General features: G+C 38.1%; 6 protein-coding genes and 1 non-coding gene across 8 annotated transcripts; 4 read left to right on the plus strand and 3 right to left on the minus strand.

Annotated features, from left to right (window-relative positions):
- Nucleotides 1–5,594: 5,594 nt before the first annotated feature.
- On the minus strand, nucleotides 5,595–6,844 carry LOC130686067 (thioredoxin domain-containing protein 17-like). The gene is made up of 4 exons (XM_057509362.2): nucleotides 6,631–6,844; nucleotides 6,533–6,562; nucleotides 6,392–6,473; nucleotides 5,595–6,330 (listed from the first exon to the last, which is right to left on the minus strand). Exons 1-4 carry the CDS (start codon nucleotides 6,749–6,751, stop codon nucleotides 6,183–6,185), a joined length of 381 nt encoding a protein of 126 aa, XP_057365345.1. The 5' UTR covers nucleotides 6,752–6,844; the 3' UTR covers nucleotides 5,595–6,182.
- Nucleotides 6,845–7,303: 459 nt separating this feature from the next.
- LOC130686065 (U6 snRNA phosphodiesterase 1-like) lies at nucleotides 7,304–8,549 on the plus strand. The gene is made up of 6 exons (XM_057509360.2): nucleotides 7,304–7,543; nucleotides 7,603–7,712; nucleotides 7,814–7,997; nucleotides 8,080–8,150; nucleotides 8,214–8,308; nucleotides 8,368–8,549. Exons 1-6 carry the CDS (start codon nucleotides 7,386–7,388, stop codon nucleotides 8,521–8,523), a joined length of 774 nt encoding a protein of 257 aa, XP_057365343.1. The 5' UTR covers nucleotides 7,304–7,385; the 3' UTR covers nucleotides 8,524–8,549.
- A 230-nt stretch (nucleotides 8,550–8,779) lies between these two features.
- LOC130686066 (uncharacterized) lies at nucleotides 8,780–10,443 on the minus strand. 2 transcript variants are annotated; one of them, XM_057509361.2, is made up of 6 exons: nucleotides 10,280–10,443; nucleotides 10,013–10,192; nucleotides 9,526–9,561; nucleotides 9,361–9,459; nucleotides 8,979–9,164; nucleotides 8,780–8,917 (listed from the first exon to the last, which is right to left on the minus strand). In XM_057509361.2, exons 2-5 carry the CDS (start codon nucleotides 10,184–10,186, stop codon nucleotides 8,985–8,987), a joined length of 489 nt encoding a protein of 162 aa, XP_057365344.1. In that variant the 5' UTR covers nucleotides 10,187–10,192; nucleotides 10,280–10,443; the 3' UTR covers nucleotides 8,780–8,917; nucleotides 8,979–8,984. The 2 variants fall into 2 exon arrangements, with proteins under 2 accessions (XP_057365344.1, XP_059353620.1); XM_059497637.1 differs by lacking the exon at nucleotides 10,280–10,443 and having other exon boundaries at nucleotides 10,013–10,218.
- A 993-nt stretch (nucleotides 10,444–11,436) lies between these two features.
- On the plus strand, nucleotides 11,437–11,534 carry Trnas-gcu (transfer RNA serine (anticodon GCU)). Its single transcript is given in 2 exon segments — nucleotides 11,437–11,473; nucleotides 11,490–11,534. It is a non-coding gene; the product is annotated as a tRNA-Ser (tRNA).
- Nucleotides 11,535–11,801: 267 nt separating this feature from the next.
- On the plus strand, nucleotides 11,802–13,916 carry LOC130685901 (palmitoyltransferase ZDHHC3-like). The gene is made up of 8 exons (XM_057509190.2): nucleotides 11,802–12,122; nucleotides 12,204–12,343; nucleotides 12,587–12,650; nucleotides 12,722–12,745; nucleotides 12,808–12,869; nucleotides 12,961–13,102; nucleotides 13,177–13,311; nucleotides 13,397–13,916. The coding sequence occupies exons 1-8, from the start codon at nucleotides 12,004–12,006 to the stop codon at nucleotides 13,518–13,520; spliced, it is 810 nt and encodes a 269-aa protein (XP_057365173.1). The 5' UTR covers nucleotides 11,802–12,003; the 3' UTR covers nucleotides 13,521–13,916.
- LOC130685904 (uncharacterized) lies at nucleotides 13,849–15,335 on the minus strand. Its single transcript, XM_057509193.1, has 6 exons — nucleotides 15,276–15,335; nucleotides 15,129–15,215; nucleotides 14,832–15,062; nucleotides 14,662–14,774; nucleotides 14,474–14,518; nucleotides 13,849–14,408 (listed from the first exon to the last, which is right to left on the minus strand). The coding sequence occupies exons 2-6, from the start codon at nucleotides 15,202–15,204 to the stop codon at nucleotides 14,247–14,249; spliced, it is 627 nt and encodes a 208-aa protein (XP_057365176.1). The 5' UTR covers nucleotides 15,205–15,215; nucleotides 15,276–15,335; the 3' UTR covers nucleotides 13,849–14,246.
- Nucleotides 15,336–17,943: 2,608 nt separating this feature from the next.
- LOC130685905 (uncharacterized) lies at nucleotides 17,944–18,897 on the plus strand. Its single transcript, XM_057509194.2, has 2 exons — nucleotides 17,944–18,047; nucleotides 18,208–18,897. Exons 1-2 carry the CDS (start codon nucleotides 18,036–18,038, stop codon nucleotides 18,820–18,822), a joined length of 627 nt encoding a protein of 208 aa, XP_057365177.1. The 5' UTR covers nucleotides 17,944–18,035; the 3' UTR covers nucleotides 18,823–18,897.
- Nucleotides 18,898–18,984: the final 87 nt, after the last annotated feature.

Below are 18,984 nucleotides of genomic sequence, written 5' to 3' on the forward strand. Positions count from 1 at the left end.
TTAAAAGAAAAGTCGTTTCCCTCAATAATAACCTAATAGCTCGTTGAAATAGTCTTATACCACCGCCCCATTTTGATCTTATGGCTATTGCCGATCGTAAAAAAAACAAAACAAAAAAAACTATCAAGCCCACTCGAAAACCAGCTGATGGAGATCGCGTATCGTTCGAGGAAGGCTCTCACCTTTTCACAAGCAACGCGTGGCTTGTTTCTTTTTTTTTTTTCTAGCCCCCCACCATTTTTCCCTTTGACAATGCCATGCATGCGTCAACGATAACCAACATGGGCTACGTGAATTCAATCAAAATTGTCACGAAAGGCAACGCCCTTACCTCGTATGCATATGTACGTATCTAGGGCAACGCAAATACGTATCTAACAGACTCGTTCGATCGCCTGTCGATTTCGTTTTTTACCAACTGTCAAAAGGGATAGACCACGAAATCTCGAATCCCTCTGTACATTGTTTTTTCTTTCACAAATTGTCGAGGAAGGAAATGATATTCGTTGGGGATGGATCATCAACTAGCGAGCAAAAGTCAATGGCGAGTTTTGGTTCAGCAACTGGATTAGGTATTCTGACCCGATCTGCTTTCGCACTCTGTAGAGCTACATGTCATGCCCAGGCAACGAATGATGACAGTAGAACTTGAGGTGCAGTTCATAAGGTAGTTTTCTTTTGAGTTCCTCCACTAAGTCGTGTGTATAGTGGCCCGAGAGATGTGAAGTGGCTATACAACGAAAAGAGGAAACTCGAAAAAAAAAACCCGGACCAAGAGAATTTGCATAGCCATTTCTGTTCAGAGCACAGGTTGATACGTTTGTATTTTGCAATTCGAATGAGATACCTCTTGAATCCTTGAGCTCGTTCATCTTCGATCTGATTTCATCGATTTCAAGTCGTGTTGGTTGTCATGTGTCCATGTCAACTGATCGATCCTTTTGTTTCGAAATGCGTTGCCGTCTCCATTTGGAAGGTGAAATCAATTGGTCATAAAAGTCGTCCAGGAGGTCCCCCCCCCCCCGTACGTTGATCTCTTATTATAAGGAATTATACAAATATTCATTTCTATTGAGCCAACCCATTGCCCCGAAACGTCTAACCTCAGTCCGTTAGACAGCACGTAAAGGCCTTTAGCAATAAAAACAAATTTAATTTGCGGATTAAGCTAAGGCTCAGTCAGACACTTGGACTACATTCATCATTTTTTTACAACTTTTATTTACAAAATAAAATATGCAATTCAAAATTCTTTCTATGCCTTAGGCCTATTATGGTAATCGCTCATTTTTCGATAAATTCGACATCAATGACAGTTGGTAAGATGTTGTGCCGTCTTGTGATTGCTGCCGTGCTAGTTCAACAGATTCGACGATGATGGCGGCATCTGCATAACTATGCAGAGACAACTATATCGTTGGCTGGAGGGTACCCGGAACTTTTGTCGGCGCAGCGCTTCAAAGAAACGCAAGTGACGTCTTTCAAAAACACTTAAGAAAAAAGAAGCACAAAACCGACCCTCATGTTTCTCTAAAAGCATAATTCGTTCTGTGTAGCTGTGTCCCTTACAATCTTTTTGTCTAGCAAAGAAAGAATTAAAAAAAACGAATTAAATCAAACACAGCAAAAGAACTGTGATTTCGTAGAACTGAACTGGAAAACTCCTTACGTTGTATTTTTTTTTTTTTGCTATGAAATTTCTTTTCGTTTAATACGCACATTTTCAAAACAACAACGACCGTAAGTGTATAATCAATGAAAATCTCGTAACATATTGTACCGTTTCGTATATAGTTTCGTCTGCGTTGCACTTTAAAGGACGAACGAAAAATAATAAAATAAAAGGTACACCGTAAAGATTTCCAACGGCCCAGTCCTCTTTGTTTTCATTATTGTGGAGATCTCCCTATTTCGGTCCACAGGTAGAAGCAACGCAAATGAACTGGACTACGCTATTCGACAGTGTTCGTTGTTGAGCTCTTTCTGGCCAGGAGGAATACCGGCTCTCTTGTCCAGACTTGTTTGGTGTTGATCCGTGCAAGTCGACGGCGATTGCCTCATCACCTTTCATTAAAGGTATACACAAACTGATGCCCGCTCTGGTACTCTCTCTTTCCGTTTGAAGTATTTCATTTGGCTTCCTCGCGAACTTTTCATTTCTTTTTTCTAAGAAAAAAAAAATGTTTACTGATTAGGCGATTTTGCCATCACCTGTTGACAGATGACAGCACGTAGCATTTCCTTTATCAGGACATATGGCAACGAATTAATTTGAATAATCACAAAGAGGAAAAGAAAACGCTTTACATAGAACCGGAGATGGTTTGATTACCTTTCGTTGGAAGTTTACCCTTTTTACATGCGAACGGATGGGAGGAGACATGACCGCGATTGTTCCTTAATCGTGATCTAGGGTACTCACACGTCTGAGTATTAGAAATTACTTGATCCAGCATCGGGACCGAACCACACGGGCCATCAATCGATGTCGACAAAAACGGACGACACATGATTGTTTCCCTCTCACTGGCAATGAGTTTCAGCTACTCTTGATCGCCCAGACTCGCAGCGTTCCAGGACAAAAAGACGACACCTTGGGGGATTCTGCACAGCGAGAGAGACACACACACACACACAAAAAAAAATGGGAAAGATACAAGTTCCTATACTCAAGTCTTCTATCCATCTATATAACACATAGCAAGAGCAATATAATAGTCTAACTCATATACCGCGACGAAACGTGAGGGACTACATAGGGCCTACTAATTATCTTATGTACGAGCCAGCACGATTCGTGATCTGTTAGGCAACGACCATTCTTCCCTCTTTTATCCACTTCTCCTCCTTAAAGACAGCAGCAAAGCGTCGGCTAAACAAATGGATCGATAGTAGGCCACTTTTATACAAGTCGGCCAGTATAATCTTGTCAACACCAATAGAAAAATAACAACAGAAAATTGAAACGGTGCAAAGAATGGACTATTATGGCCACGACTGCTTTTATTTATAAACATTGTCGCATAAATGTATAAGAAGCCGCAAAACTTCGGTGCTCGGCTTAAAACGATAGATACCAACCGCTTATTACGTGCTGGCATGTATTTTTTTCAATTGAAAAGCAACCAAGCGTAAAGATGCTTGTTCATGGTTGCAATACTCACCCCCCCCCCCCTTTTTGGGGGGGGGTAGGTTTTCGAAGAGCCCGTGTGTTGGCCGATGACATACCGTCGAAACTCAAGAGACCATATAGCCCTCACGCTGTCACCAGCCTCAGACAAAAAGCTGCTGGTGCTGGCGGTATTGCCGCTGTTCCCTCTGATTTCCCAATAGTCGTCGATCATTCTTCTCCCACTGCACGTCCTTTTCTGAGGTCTATACACTGCCATTCAAGTGCACCGGCGGTCTTTTTCTCTCATTTTCTTTTTTGCTTGTATGAATAAATCGTCCCCTTTGGCCATCCAACCGTTGAATACTCGTCTCAACTGGAGCGTGATTGGAACAACAAACATATATTTATATAGTTGCCTTTATATATCGCTAGTGTAACCTTTATATATTTGCCACACGACGCGTTTAATCACTCCGTATTGGCCCGCCCGCCCTCACTCCCCAGTCTGATTTAATTTGCGCGGCCAGTACCGTGTGCTCGGCCCTTTGGCAGCACGCATTGTTCCAGCACTAACCCAATCTTGGCTTATATTCTTTCGGTGTAGAGCCCCCCAGCAGCGTGGCCCCTCTTTTTGAAATAAGAAAACTGATGAACACTTCCCTCTTGGTTGAACTTGTGTGTTGTGTAAATTGAATTACAGTTCAGGGCCATTGCATCAAGTGGTCACTCGTCTGAAAAAAAAAGTGCAAAGCAGATATAAAATATATATATATATATATATATGAGAAAGACGGGTGAGATAGCAGACCCGGCAGCCAGTGAGAAACATTCCAAAGCCAACGATAAGACACTGATAAGTTTAGCATCGAAGTGAGAAAATGACACAGCAACCACTCGAACACGTCCGATTTCCTTAGCCTTTTTTTTTTTTTTTTGTTTTCTTTTTGCTCTTCTCCGGATCCCTCGGCTGGCTGGATGCCCTTCACTTTCTGCAGCTATCGATTGATGTTATCTAGTTGTCTGCTGGCTGAAAAAACCTTTTCTTTTTTTTTTTTATCCATTAACTTTGCTCAAGTGACCTCACATAAGAACCTCAAAAATGTTCGTTTAAATCAAACGGTTACAATCATTTGATACTTTAAATTGGTGCGACTTGATTGGTAAATCGATTCCACTCAGCGAGTCCTTTGCTGTTAATCGTCATTAAACCAATCATCGTCCTTGCTTGGGCTTACTGGCCATAGTTTGCCCCAATTCATCATTTATCTGCCATAACTTTTTTTTTTCGATGCTTGCCATTTTTTCACGTTTGATTGGAGAGAAACACGGACGTAAAACACAGGTCCTTACGCAATGCGTCGCTAATCGCAATTTGGCGCTTAACAAATCGACAGTTTTATTCAAAACCAACAAGCTAAAGAAAAGAAAAGGTCCTTTTTGTTTTATGCATAGGGTAGTTTTCATTCTTTGCAGAAAAATAAACTCTAGACGGTAATAGCTGCTGATAGCCTAACGTGAATCGAATGAAGCAAACCGAATGACTCTGGTCGAATGGTAACAGTAAAAGGAGACACTGTAACTATTGGAGGAGATAAAGGAAGACGAGGTGTTCCATGTCTGTGTGTGTGTGTCTAAAGACGAACGTCGAGGAAAGTAGGGTTTCATGTTAGGGATCGGAAAAAAACGGACATCGATCTTCATGTAAACCCCATACTCTCTTTCTCCTTTTAGTTTTGTTTTGTTTCCCCGTGCATCTGAACAGGAGAGAGGCACAATACTTTTCAGTGCCTATGCAGCATTGCGTTGGTGGTGCTTTAAGCTAAACTGACTCTTCGCATCCCTAGGGCAATAAACTCTCGAGATGGGCGGGCGTCGTGATGTTTCCGAATTTCAAGTTTCTCGTTCAAAACAATTGGTTACGTATTGCTAAGAAAAAAAAAGGTATTGTTTGCCTACTAAAATAACCTGGTTGAAAACGTAACTTACTCATTTCCAAAAATGAAACCTCTTCAAGATATTCGTTTGAAAGATAAATAAGAAAGAAAAACGGCGATTTTTATTAAAATACGCCCCTCCACCATTTGTCTGAAAAAACATTAGATGTTCTCCAACCTTTAGCCGTAAGGAACCGGGACTGATATAAGAAGGTGGGCAACTTTGAACTTCATTATGGTTTTAGTACGGCCTCTCATGCTTACCCTCGTATTTTGTACTGTACTTCTTGATCAGGATTTACAAGCAAGGCCTTTTTAGGCTATCAAAATAAGCTATGCGTAAACAAACGATGACTACCTCACAATTGTCTTTTTCTTTTGTGTGTTAAACAGCTATCGTTAAGAAACTAATAAAGAGTTTGTAAAAACACTCTTTTGTGTGTGGTCTGCTACGATGAGCCACTTTATTAAAAGAGAAATTTGATACGAACATCGGTGCTCTCCTTAATACTACGTAATAACGTTGCTTGCCAGTTCGTAGTCAGATGTAGCTCTGAAAGAATATCCACAAGCGTATCTATTGTGCACAAACAGGAGCAACGCTTTCGCACGCAACAAGATTGCGACTTGGTTAAGGCAAGAAAGGAAACCACGTGATTTCATGATAACAAATTTGATTTTTCTAGCCCATACTTTTTCACCACACACATGAATGATAGCCACAAATCACAGCATTCTATATTAATAGGCGCGCTAGTGGTAATGTATTCAAGTAACAATGAAACTTCAGTGTGTACGCGATTTAAGGTAGTACCCTGTCGTTTCAACACATTAGTTATTCAAGGCTTGTTTTTGGCATTACAGTGTCGTGAAAATAATGACAAGATAACAATATTAATTCATTTTGCTTTCAAAAGGGGATAATTTTTCAAATTACACTTTATAGCCCCAAAGTGTACCAATTTCTCTGCTAAAATGGCTGCCTAAAAAGACATGGAATGGCAAGACTACTAATGATACCATATCTTTGATACAACACATATCATGTTTGCACTGAACCAACCCAATACCTTAAATCGAATCAAAAATCAAACCAAAGGTACAAGATTTGTTCAAGTTTTTGATTTGGATGGGTGTTAATCTTCAAACATCATAAGAACAGTATCAAGGTTGTTGCATTGGTAGTCAAGTAGCCTCTTGTTTGTTCCCCATTTAATTAATGTTGGAACACATGTTAATTTGATTTTGCCATCAAGTCGAAAAACACAGTTAGGATCCTTCCAACTGAAAAGAAATCTATAGTTATTCAAATGGTTATGCATTTCTCAGAAATAATATTGCTTACAAGGATCTATCACCAACACCAACATATATGAAAATTGCATCTTCTGGGGCACTTTCTAAAGCTTTCTCTATTACAGGCTCAGCTTTAATAGTAAAAGTAGTTACAGCAAGAATTTGCATGACACAAGTGAATTCAACTTACCTTCAACACAATCAGGGCACCAGCTCTGACCTACAAATTCAAGAACATATAAAAATAACTTTTTTGCATGTTACTACATTAAAGCAGCAGTAAACTACCTGTTGTATCTTTGGAACCTGAAAAAAGAATAAAAATGTCCCCATTTGGGTTCTTGTTTTCAACCTCACTGATAACAGTCTGGAATTGCTCAAAACCTTCAGCTTTTAGCTTTTGAACCATTATTAGAATTAAAAATGAAACTATGTTTGACAACGGGAGCAATATCTTAGCTTTACAAAAACTTTTTGGATTGAGTCATGCAGATTAACTGTCATCTGTCAAACTTGAAAAGCTCATTTGTCAAATTCATATTTGCGCTCAAGGAGATGCGTACCACGATTTTTTTGTTGAGTCTTAACAAATACGAAAATAGTGTTTTTACTTGTACATCTACTATATTAAATTTCATAAATTACCTTAACTGATTGAACCGATTACCTGTTCTTTGGGCATTATTTATAGATTTTGCAACTCAACATCCAGATGGTTTCTTCACGAAGTACGATCAGCTGCTTGCCGCTGCTGAATTGTATTATGGAAGGTTTATTCCACAGTATTGTGGAATTGTATTTAATAAAAAAAAAACAATGGGATAAGATGAAAGAAATTTAAAAAAACCTTTATTGCGATCACACCAGTTGACATGTTATTGTTATCTTAGACTACCAGAATTTCTAATTTTAAGAATCGGCAATGTTGTCTAAAAGAGCTTGTTTACAATTCGTTATTCGTACAACTTTGAAAGCAGACGGAGTATTTGGAACATCCATGATGACGCAAGCTTTGTCTGTTGGTTTGTGAAATACCGTGGAAAATGGATATGATTGCCGCAGCTTATGGATGTGAAAGCGATGAAGAAGAATCTTCCGATCCGTGGGCTTCTTCTCGAGTCTCTGCAAAGCGTACAGCAGCATTTAACGAATTTTGCAGTAGACCTTTGAAGAAGGTTGCCTCTAGATTGCCGGCACCTAAGTGATATCTTAAACTATTTGAACTTAGTGACATTTAAGTACCTTTCTAATATCTAATAGGCTTGCTGCAAACTCCCTAGAAGTTGTTGATGACCCATCACAGCACGGCAATAGAGTAAGAAGTTTTCCCCATGAAAGAGGAAATTGGGCATCCTTTGTATATCTACCTTGTAAGTATAGAACACAACACATAGTTTTAAAATGTGTAATTTTTTCAAATAAGCTTGTTGCAATACATTGATTTCTTCGCTCTTTTTTCAACTTCATTTAGGGGAAGCAAACTCTAGATTTGTCAGGGCAGTTGAGCTAATCACAAAGTGGTTCCACGAACATGATATTAAACTTGATATTTGTGATGATTTCCACATTAGCTTAACAAGGACAGTAATTTTAAGGCATCACTGGATTGAAGGCTTTGTTGCTTCTATTAGGAATCAACTGAGTGACACCCCAAGGTTTTTCTCATCACATTTTGTTTTGTTGAACATGTCAGTTGAACTGACTGATTTTACTTCGTATACTGTTATATTGAAATAGGCCTTTCCAATTATATGGCACGAATGTGTTGTCTGTCTACCTCAATGAAGAAAAAACCAGAACATTTCTTGGTAAAAAAAAAATTACATTAAATAACTTAGACAATATACCTGAAATAAAGTTTTGTCCTTCAGCCATAAATGTTGAAGATCCTGTGGGCATTCTCAATATGCTGATAGAAAAAATGGATTCTTGCTTGAAGGAATATCAACTGCCTGCTTATTATGAGGTTTGCTTAACTTTTTTCAGTCGTTGTTTTGAAAATTTCCCTCTTTATTTTGTTTGCAGAAACCGTCCCACCATGTAAGTATCGCCTGGTGTGTTGGTGACAAAAAGGAAGAACTAGAAAAACTTGCATTTGGTTTACGACTCGAAATAGACCAAATTTCATGTGATGTGGACGAGGTAAGATGCAAAATCGGAAATACCGTAAAACGATTGTGATGTCGCCCAAAATATAAAATGCAGATATTCATCTGTTGTCTAGTTTTAAAAAATAAAGAACCAAATCTGCACAATTGTTTTCTTTATTGGGTGGCAAACGGATAGATCACCACTGTCCCGCTTTTCGTTGTCATCTCAGATGCCGTTCAAGAGGAAAAAGCTTGTTGAGGTAATCTATCCCAACACCAGATCAAGTGTGCATTCTGCGTTCATTCCTCGACGAGAAAAAAGAACAAAGTGCTGCCAAAAATACGTAGTCCACCATTATGTTTATTGCTTTCTTAATGAGAATAGTCTGCGGCACGGGATCATTTAAATTTTCTGCTTTTCGTTTTATTTCCTCTAGTTTTTGCTTTCATAAATTGCCTAATTGCATCGAAGAACCACTGGAGCACTAAATTTCAAAAGGCATGTATAGGTAGATTGATATTTAAAATCCGTCACAGTAATTGCACCTGTGGCTAGCCAACTCGATGGTGCTGTGATGAAGTGTGACTCTGCCTGCCACACTTCTTTTTCAGACGACTGATATCTTTTTTCAATTGAACGATTGTCTCCTTTTGTTCTTCCACGTAGCGTTTGAGATCTTGAGCTTCCCTAGCAATTCGGATGTGAGTTCTGCCACGTTCCCGTACCCTTTCCTGTAAAAAGCACAACCAAGGCGTTTCATTAATTTCACAAAGAAACCAGAAGAAACAAATGTAAGCTAATGTTCGAAAGATCTATAGATTCTCTTCGGAAAAAGGTTGAGGAACATCATGCGACCCAGTTTTTGTATTAAACGTTTTCTGACTTCGTCTCGCCATACGTAAAAAAACAGAACTTTAAAAGACTCACCAGTAACCACGAATTCTTCTGCAATCTGTCCTGATACTTCTTTTCATCGCGGCGGAGGATTGTTAAAGTACGAAGTCTTTCTGAGTTCAAAAGCAACTCCTGTGTTACAAAAAGAAGCTATAAATTGTGGTATACTAGTTTCCAAGTACGAAAATAAAATACAACCTCGGATAGCGTGCACTGCAAATCAGAACATTCTGCCTGTTAGAAAAATCGTGTTGATGAGCATTAAGAAAATAATCTTTCAAACAGTTTGCTATTACAAGTTATGCGTACTGTCCATTTTATTTCGAATTTTAAACCTCTTTCTTTTCATGTTTTTTTCTAATTTGTCCTTTAAACTAAAAATGCAATAGGTAAGGCAATATAATAAAACGCTATAACCTTATCTCCCTATGTAATGGGTGTTTTTATACTGTGACTGTGGATGACGCAAGGACGTAAAACTACGTGCCAAGCTTGATTTTACATAAGGGTTTTAATTCTAGTCAATTAACCTAATGTCACGTCATGTTATGCTAATTAGCAGCTATCCTTTTACGTTTTCGAGTAGTTTTTTTCTTTTATTGCCAACGTTATTTGTAATGCTTAACGATACTGCATTGAAAATGGGCGTAATAAGAGCGTAAGTAGGTTTATTTTGGTTACGCACGCGACTTATCTGATAGCGCTGCCAAAGTAATGCCGACAACTTCTTCAGAATACGGATTATCTTATCGTCCAGAGGTTGTTCAGCAGCAGCAGCACAGGTTTTTTCGAGGTAAACTTCGAGATTGTCAATGGGAATATCAAACTCTTTGTTAAGGGCGATATCTAGATTATCCATTGCTTCCTAATGAAAAATTATTTTTTCAAAATACAGTTGAATCACACTGAGAAATACAGAGAACTGAAATTGTCTATTCCTATTGCAGAATACCTTTTATGCACTCTTTTTCCAATGTACTTCTATGTAGGCTATGGAACAGCTTTTAACATCACAAAAGCTATTGGTGTCTATGAACTTCAGTTCTAGCAAACAGGCCACAATTTTTCTTTGTTTTTTTTTTTTTTCGTTAGTATTGTTTCGTTAGTTCTTTGATACTTTGGTAGCTACAAATTTAACATAACACTAGGGCTGATATGTCTCACTTATATCACGTATCAGGAAATTCTTAAACTGTTTTGCGTAACCATGGTAATATGACAAACTGACGTGTTGACAAGAAGTCCAGCAGAACGTGCACGAACCGAATAAGATAGAGCAGGTAGTAATTAGTAAGAAGATAATTTAGCTCCAGGTTAGATTTAACTTAAAACCGAAAAAATAAGAAAGCTAGCCTTTGCCTTCGAACTCGAAACTGAGAAACGCATTAATTTTAGAAGTAACTAAAACCAATTTGACCGATTTTGATAGGGACTTCGAATTTCAGGTCTGATCTGACATAAGAAAAGTGGTTTTGGCGTTGTTAGTAGAAATATTGCCCAAATGAATATGCTGATTCACAACTTTCAAAATAGCATATTTAAAAAACATGCTGTTAGATTTCCTTAAAGACAGAAGAATTTTGCAAGACTTATTGTTTTTACGATCTTATAGTTGGCGAGAAGAGGAAAACCATCCATTTTAACGAAATCAAGGATCGCTACAAGAAGAGAAACATATAAATATGTTGTTCAGTTTTTTTTTTTTTTTTTTTACAACAAACAGTACCAAAATGCTGCGATCAAAAAATAGCGGTGGGGTGCCTCACTGGTTGAATCCAATATACTCGACTCATCCTACCCTGCTGGGAAAGTAGTCTACCAAATCGTTCGTCTTGATAGTTTTGAAACAAAATTGCTAAATCGTCAGATTTCAGCAAACCAGGGCGAGCAGTGACTATTAAAAAGCAATCAAACAAACAAACAAAAAAACAATAAATGATTAGAAATAGTTCATTCTGGAATAACAGTGGCATCAGAACTCAAATGGAGTAAGAATAACGAATAGAATGATGCTTAAATTTGTTCAACGAATGGAACATTCATAGTTTTCCGCTTTCAAAAATACTATATTTAATGGCTTTTATTTATTTATTGATCACGTTAAAGTAAGACCAGGTGGCCGAGTGGTTAAGGCGACAGACTGCTACTACAAAATGGTTGGAATCTGTTGTGCTCTGCACGCATGAGTTCGAATCTCATCCTGGTCGATAGTATTTTGCTATTAGTTTTTTAATGTATGGTATTATGTTGTGAATGTATTGATGTTAATTTTAATGTTTTTATCTGTTTTAAGTTGAGAGTTAAGTTGTCGAAGCTTTTGCGCTTCGCATATATAATCGACCCTTATAGAGATAAATAGCGATCTTCTAAATATGTTGTGTTGCGTTACCATGACATCTAGCTGCCACCCTCGTAACCTTTTTCGAGAAGCCTGTATGTGGCGATATTATGAGGCAATAGGCTTCATATTTCTCATAGTAGCAAATGTCTAATTTATTGTGCATTAGCAAGTTGATTATTTTACAACTTTTCGTGGCTTAAATATAACATATTTTACATCATACATGAATTAATAAGAAAAAGCAGAGTGTTTTGATTTCTGAATTCATTGTTTGACGTTGATTTCCATAAAAATTGTGTGCTCAAGTGTCTCTGTTTTTTGTGTCTTTTAAGAAAATGCCAGTATTTCGCAAAGATCCTTGCGGAATTGTTTGCATATTTATGACATACTTAGCTGTTTTTTACGCTGATTATGTCGTTGTAAGATGGATTGTTATACAAACGCTGCACAATAGGTAAGAACTGTGGTTTGACAGGTGTAACATCATTAAGAACAGACGTTTGAATATGTTTTCATCTCATTCTACTATTTACAGCCTTTGGGGTGCTTTTCATGCGGTGGTTTTCAACTCTATAATTTTACTTCTCACCTTTTCACACCTACGTACTGTGTTTTCTGACCCTGGAATAGTTCCTCTACCACAGAGCAAACTGGATTTTGCTGAGCTTCACACAGGTCTGTTGGATTGGTAAACTTTGTTGATCAATTTATTCCAATATGGCAATTACTACATGTTTAAAAAAATATTTTTTAATTATTATATTAGATTAGTAATTGGTTAAGCCATGGTGATGATTTGGTTACCTGGCATGTTAAGTAAAAGTGATATCAACCAATGCATGCCATAAAAGAAAAAAAAACTTTGTCAGGACTCTAACAGTGATGTTGCTGCAATAATTGATTTTCACAAAAATTCAGGGACTCAAAAGGAACCTACAAGCAAAGATGACTACACTGTGTGTGCACGCTGTGAAACATACCGGTATGTTAAAAAAAAAATTTGTTTTGCATCAATATCAATAAGCAAACAATAATTGGCTTTCTGTTCCTCAGTCCCCCCAGAGCTCATCACTGTAGGTAATTTGAATGATTAGGTATGAAAAAAAGTCTGTATATAATTTTCTGTTGTTTTTCTTTAGGATTTGTCAGAGGTGTGTACGCAGAATGGATCATCATTGCCCTTGGGTAAATAATTGCATAGGTAAATAAAAAAAAAACAGGTTGACATACCAAGATGTTCATAGCAAAAATTAAAAACAATAAAAATATAAATCTAATCTTTGTATTATAAGGACAATATAATCAGAAGTACTTCCTCCAGTTCCTGTTTTATGTTGGAATCTTATCTGCCTATGCTGTGGTCCTTGTTATTTTTTCCTGGATTCAAGATTGTGAAGATTGTCACAAGGATAAAGTGACGACTCAAACGAGGATGTAAGAATCATTCCGATAGAGCTTATCAAAGTTTAAACGTTCTTCATTGAAAACCATATTGGATTTCAATCTAGTTTACACTCTATCATACTCGTGGTGGAAAGCGGACTGTTCGGTTTATTCGTGACAGCCATTATGTGCGATCAGTTGCAGGCAATTTTTGGCGATGAAACGGCCGTTGAACAAGCAAAACAGCAAGGACCTTTCAGGTTTCTGTTTTTCCATAAAACTCCCAATCCGCCACAAGAAAATTTCTTATATTTTTTTCTCCATTCAACTTCAATTTGCTTTTAGGCCGAGGAAACCTCGACTAGCATTGCTCACCGAGGTATGTGGTCGTGGAAGCCCAATGTTCTGGGTTTTACCTTGTCAGTCACCGCCCAAAGATTTAGATTTAATATCTGGATACGATGTCTAATTCAGTACCTCGCATTTCTCCATGTTGTTCGTGAAATGCATTCCCCACACTTGTTGTGCAGTATTTATTTGCCCTTTTCTACAAGCCCTTCTTACAATTAAGTGTAGCTGTGCCCTGACCTCCCCTTCCAAAGCAACATGACTGGTATCGCATGATGACGATGAATTTCCTTTTATCATAAAAATCAGCAGAAAAGAAACAAAAAAAAAGGAATTAGAAATAATAATGGAAAACAAACCAAAAAAAGAATACCCTCCTACGTTACAGATGTCTATTGTGGTTTGTTTGTGAGGAGAAAGCTTTAAAACCTATACAGAGTACAGCAATATTTCTTCTAGTTTGCAGAATTTTCTATTTGCCACCAAGAATACATTGATAAACAGTGCATGTTCAATATCTGTCTCACCGTTTCGCCTCAAACTTTCATATTTTAATTACGATTAATTGGTCTATAACGAGAAAGTTGAGGTCCAAACCGACTAATCCAAATCGAACATATGGACCCATAGTGTACGTGAGGAAGCTAAATAATCAAATGCTGTTTAGGAACAAATAGTAAAGTGTACGCTGCTCAAAGAAAAAGAAAAATTGTGTACACATGAATAAGGTTGGAAGCGCTTAACTTTAAATAGTGTTTCTTCTGCATTGACCTCCACCGTCCTTGATCGTAAACGGTTCAAAGTGTTGATCACGCTTTAATATCAGCATCCTCTAAGCTGACGTGCATCACTTTTGAAGCATCCCGTAATTTTGCATCGGTGTGTGGTCTACTCTTTGCCCTTTCTCGTGGGCATTTTCTTTATGGTGAGTAGTATCCGTCTCGTTATCTGGATACACCGATATGGCTTTCGTGTGGTAAAACGACTGTATGCCATCCTGGTTTGTAGTCTTTATAAAAAAAAATCATAAAAATTCGATCTCGATATCACCATGTACTATATTTCTCCTCTTACCTTGAAGATGGTTTCATTGACAGTCACAAGTGTACCGTTGATGAACTTTTAAAAATATAAGGGAAATTATTTACGAAATGTGTTTGTTGGTATGGCTTACGTAAGTTAAAATACGCACAATTTGAAATGCAAGAAAATAAAAAAAAAAACCGGAAACTCATAGAAGTTTGTTTTGTAAATAGGCTTACTTTAGAATGTGAAGTGCTGTTGGAGTAATTGTCAGGTAAATCGAACGGAGGCCTGTTGTCTTCGTTAAAGCTCCACAATGCGTTTAATTGATCCCGGATCACCCGTAAAGATTCTTCAAGAAAACTCATACGAAACATATGGCCAAATATATCGATCGAAAACACCTTACCTTGTAATTTCTGGAACATTGGGTTTGCGCCAAAAACTGAAGAGGTAGGCAAAAGTGACAGGTTAAATCCTAACATTTCAGAAGACTCACTGGAATCATCATTTTTGTGACTATAGTTGGGGTTGTCATTGCTGCTCGACATTCCCTCAATAGAAGAATCATTGTCAACCATAGTTCCCATTTGAAATGATGGCTGTGAAGGCGTACTTGCTTGATGTGGTATTTCAATATCTGTTCATGAAGACAAACAATTTAGAAAAATCTAGAACAACTTTTAAATATTAAATAGCATTTTACCTTTAGTGGGCCCGTTAGGCATAGCTGAGACGGTCAATACCAGCATGGCGCCGAAAAAACTGATCACGAACTTCATTTTTCAAATAGCTGTAAAGACGTTTAAAAATATGTGTCAAACACATAGGCAATAGGAACGGCAATCCTTACTTTCCGGTTGAATTGAGATGAGATCGCGCACTCCACCGACCTAACCAGCCGTCGAAATAATGACACGCGAAACTCACGTTGCTCCTCATATAACCTCCTTTTCCATGAGCCACACGTAATTACGGCGCAATAGTTTTTCAGCTTACCGGGATTTTGCGTTATAACTGGCCATATAGGGCTATACAATCCGAGGTGAAGTTATGCAATGCGACATTATACTATTTTTCACTGCCTTTGGAAACCTTGGATGAGCCAAATCGTTCCAGAACATATTCAAAACCATTTAATTTGTAGCAATTTCATTTGAATATTTTGCTGCGTTAGATTATGCAACGCACAGACATTTTAAATCCCCTTAGAAAGTACGGAGAAGTGAACCATGATGGGGGAAGCTAAGTTGAGACCTTTGAATTTTTGGTAAGCTAAGTTGAAATCTACGAAGATCAAATATTGCAAATTATCCATAATATCTTCCTTTTCCTAATTAAAATTTAACACTAACGAAATTCGAGGACCTTGGACAACATACAGAGCGCAGTCATCTGGACTTCCTATTTGGAAATCCGGTCTATTCAAATCCAAGCAGTACACACCTTATTACCACGCTGATGAAAAAAAAAATTAACGTGATTTTTATTTAAAGCAGATTCAAAACTTTTTATTTGCCAATGACTGTCCTACGAAATTTATTTTTCGCTTGTTGCTCGACGCTTGGCCAGTTTTCCATCCGGTCGGAAATGTTATGATACCTTTTGTTTCTTTCCCCTCTATGCTAGTATGACACATTGTTTCGGGAGGAAGGAAGTGCGAACTAGAAGCCAGGCGTTGCTATTCTACGTGAGGACCCCATTATACCGGGGCGCTACATGCACATCATCACAATATCAGTGATATACATGGGCACTAAAAATCAACCAAGATTTCTCGTTGTTCTTGGTTATCCCTATTGCTAGGTTCGCCTAATGTTTACACCCAATCAGTTCATCAACAGAGAAACGGGAGAAGACTTGCATGAATGAATGGCGTTCAAGGTGCCTGCCATAAATGCAGCACTCATATTTGATAGTAGAACGTGCTCTAGCTATAATAGTAGGCTACTCAAGAAATTGTGACATCTGTCTTCCGCATAATAAAAAAGAAATACGTGGTACAATTAAAGGAAATCCTTCCACGGGAAGAGGCAGATATTCATTATTTTGCGACAACGGAAAATGTAGAAATCAAGTCATAAAGTGTGTAAGGTTATAAAGAAAGTGAAAAAAAAATGTTATGGCATTTGAGACCATTTTCAAAAATGGTCATTTTTTTACGTAATGAAGAATTTCCCAAAGTTTTACCAACAAATTGATACAACATCGTCATTCTTGTTTTTCTTGACAGTCGTAGCTTACTGGTCATATTAATTTAGACCTTCAAAACAGGACGTTTCTCGCAGTATCGAAATTTAACAGGCAGGTTTTTTTGTTTTTTTTACCCAAAACCCAAATTCAAGGGCGTTTCACATTTTATTTTCTTCTAGTACATTTATGTCAAGTTCCTTATTTTTCCGAGTTTTTTTATTTTGTTTTTCGATCTCAGATACGGGCCTTAAGCAAAACTACTATGCAGGTACCTTAAAAAAAGCTAACACCGAAAACGACCAAGTGGATTTTCGAAATTATACTGATTACCAACAAGGTAGAAAAATTTTGTTTTATCTGTTTTACCAGCAAAATTCAAGTGGAAATTCGCCCGACGCGATTGATTACGTGCAACAAAGATCTTTGGCCTGGGAGAACTTGATGCAATTGTTCAAAATGCAAAATAGGGCGTGGCACCTAGTTTTAGAAATGTACGCATGCGGTAAAACTACCTATTTCGGTTTATGGCTCCACGAAAAATTGCTGTTAGCAAGCCATCATATTCTTTTTATGAAATATTATACCCCGTGAATGCTAGAAAAAGTGAATGTTTGTTTCCCTTTCAATGTTATCCGTACATTTCGACGGAGACAAATGATTGAACATGCTAATTCTTTCATAGATTACCTGAGTTTGCGAATTTTCGAAGTTTACCTTCATTTAGTACTAGAGTTCTAATAGATAAATTCATAAAAAGAAAAATCGGTCGAATGAAAAAACAAAGCAATTGAATACTAACAACTATGCGATGAATTGCACTTCCTTTGAAGCGTGCTATTTGTAGCTGACGCATTCAACCATGCAGCCTTCCGCATTCGATAATATATTTTCTTTTTTTACATTAACGCCGCTTAAAAAGGAAAAAAAAATAAAATATCACATGGCCGTTGCAAGTGGGTAAACGCAACTTGTTTTCCCCTTTTCTTTTCCTTTCTTTGTTTAACATCTCAAAAAGGTGTCCAATTCACGGCAATAGTGGATACATTATTAATGTACCCAACATGTTGCGATTTATTCCAAGAAACGAGATGAAAGGTGTATGAACAGAAAAGGTCAATAATACCTTTCTCTCATTATATGTACAGTCCGGCCATTTACCGTCTAACTCGAGTTTTTCTGCTTGTTACCATACCAAGGCTCCGCCCCATCTACCAAACAATTCGAAGGCTATACAGCTTAGTCACGGAAAAGTTCTTCGAACACTTCCGTCGTGACGGCAGCCTGCAGGAACCCGATCAAGGTTGAATTTCAGCCGAGCATATATAAAGCCGTTTGTACACAGCAAAACAGCATTGTAAACTTCTCGTGTTTTTTGGAGGCAAGTTCGATTTGGCAATCGAAGCGTGGGGGCATTATCAGCATGAAGCTCTGTGTAAGTTATCCAACTTTACACTGTGTTAATACGGAGATAATAATTGTTTTGTTTTGTTCTAAAACAAAGAAAGAGAGAGAGAGAGAGAGAGAGATGACGTATATACCAAAATCTCGTTCACAAATTTTAACCTTTTTCGTCTTGATTTAACTAAAACGAGGCTGCCGCTGTTCTCTTAGTGACATGTATGGCAATCACGGCATCGGAGATCATTTCGCCATGGAATGCCGGATGGAGCGCTGTGATAGTATCGGGTCACGACAGTCTGTCCGACGATTCGAACGACCAGTCCAACGATCACGACAGCTTTCCAAGCAGCGATGATTCAGAAACGTACGCGACACAGTACATCGCTCAAGATGAACTGGGCCAGACTAGCTTCGGATACGCTCACCATGGCCAGGCGGCCACTAATTATCGCGATGCTTGGGGTAATCAGGTGGGCAATTGGGCCTTCATCACCCCCGAAGGCCAGCAAATAATCGTCGCTTACATCGCCGACGATCGGGGCTTCCGCGCATTCTCCGAAAACTTACCAGTGGCACCGTCTTTCATTCATGAAGCACCGACGGATACGATCGAAGTGGCCGCCGCTCGGGCCGAACATTTGGCCACTTACCACATCGTGAAGAATAGGCCTGTTGCCAATGTAATGCCAGCGGAAGTTCCCAACATGGGCTTTATCCAGTCTGTGACGGATACTCCGGAAGTAATGCTAGCCAAAACAGAATTCATGAAAGTTTTCAACGCGATCAAGAACAGTCGAGCTGTATAAAAATAATAAAGCCAATGTACATGGTTGTCGCCGTCATAATTCCTATATCCTATTTGCAGTGAAAATAGAAAGATTTTTGTTTCAGAAATAAAATGCTCGTTTTTATTATTATTATTATTTTTTTAATAGGCTGCGAGTTCGACAGTGGGTTGTTTAAATACG

The sequence above is a fragment of the Daphnia carinata genome, chromosome 2, assembly GCF_022539665.2.
Source record: "Daphnia carinata strain CSIRO-1 chromosome 2, CSIRO_AGI_Dcar_HiC_V3, whole genome shotgun sequence".
In the NCBI taxonomy this organism is placed as follows: Eukaryota; Metazoa; Arthropoda; class Branchiopoda; order Diplostraca; family Daphniidae; genus Daphnia; species Daphnia carinata.

What these genes read in the sequence shown, in the direction of transcription:
- LOC130685904 (XM_057509193.1), bottom strand. Translation starts at nt 15,204, where the DNA reads ATGAAGTTCGTGATCAGTTTTTTCGGCGCCATGCTGGTATTGACCGTC. An exon ending in ACAGCACTTCACATTCTAAA is followed by an intron (nt 14,519 to 14,661) that starts GTAAGCCTATTT and finishes TATTTTTAAAAG; the next exon opens with TTCATCAACGGTACACTTGT. An exon ending in TCAATGAAACCATCTTCAAG is followed by an intron (nt 14,409 to 14,473) that starts GTAAGAGGAGAA and finishes TTTTTTATAAAG; the next exon opens with ACTACAAACCAGGATGGCAT.
- LOC130686067 (XM_057509362.2), bottom strand. Translation starts at nt 6,751, where the DNA reads ATGGTTCAAAAGCTAAAAGCTGAAGGTTTTGAGCAATTCCAGACTGTT. An exon ending in GTGCCCTGATTGTGTTGAAG is followed by an intron (nt 6,474 to 6,532) that starts GTAAGTTGAATT and finishes TTACTATTAAAG; the next exon opens with CTGAGCCTGTAATAGAGAAA. An exon ending in GGTGTTGGTGATAGATCCTT is followed by an intron (nt 6,331 to 6,391) that starts GTAAGCAATATT and finishes ATTTCTTTTCAG; the next exon opens with TTGGAAGGATCCTAACTGTG.
- LOC130685901 (XM_057509190.2), top strand. Translation starts at nt 12,004, where the DNA reads ATGCCAGTATTTCGCAAAGATCCTTGCGGAATTGTTTGCATATTTATG. An exon ending in TTTTGCTGAGCTTCACACAG is followed by an intron (nt 12,344 to 12,586) that starts GTCTGTTGGATT and finishes ACAAAAATTCAG; the next exon opens with GGACTCAAAAGGAACCTACA. An exon ending in CCCAGAGCTCATCACTGTAG is followed by an intron (nt 12,746 to 12,807) that starts GTAATTTGAATG and finishes GTTTTTCTTTAG; the next exon opens with GATTTGTCAGAGGTGTGTAC.
- LOC130686065 (XM_057509360.2), top strand. Translation starts at nt 7,386, where the DNA reads ATGGATATGATTGCCGCAGCTTATGGATGTGAAAGCGATGAAGAAGAA. An exon ending in ATCCTTTGTATATCTACCTT is followed by an intron (nt 7,713 to 7,813) that starts GTAAGTATAGAA and finishes AACTTCATTTAG; the next exon opens with GGGAAGCAAACTCTAGATTT. An exon ending in CAACTGAGTGACACCCCAAG is followed by an intron (nt 7,998 to 8,079) that starts GTTTTTCTCATC and finishes ATATTGAAATAG; the next exon opens with GCCTTTCCAATTATATGGCA.
- LOC130686066 (XM_057509361.2), bottom strand. Translation starts at nt 10,186, where the DNA reads ATGGATAATCTAGATATCGCCCTTAACAAAGAGTTTGATATTCCCATT. An exon ending in AGCGCTATCAGATAAGTCGC is followed by an intron (nt 9,562 to 10,012) that starts GTGCGTAACCAA and finishes TTTTTCTAACAG; the next exon opens with GCAGAATGTTCTGATTTGCA. An exon ending in TGCAGTGCACGCTATCCGAG is followed by an intron (nt 9,460 to 9,525) that starts GTTGTATTTTAT and finishes TTTGTAACACAG; the next exon opens with GAGTTGCTTTTGAACTCAGA.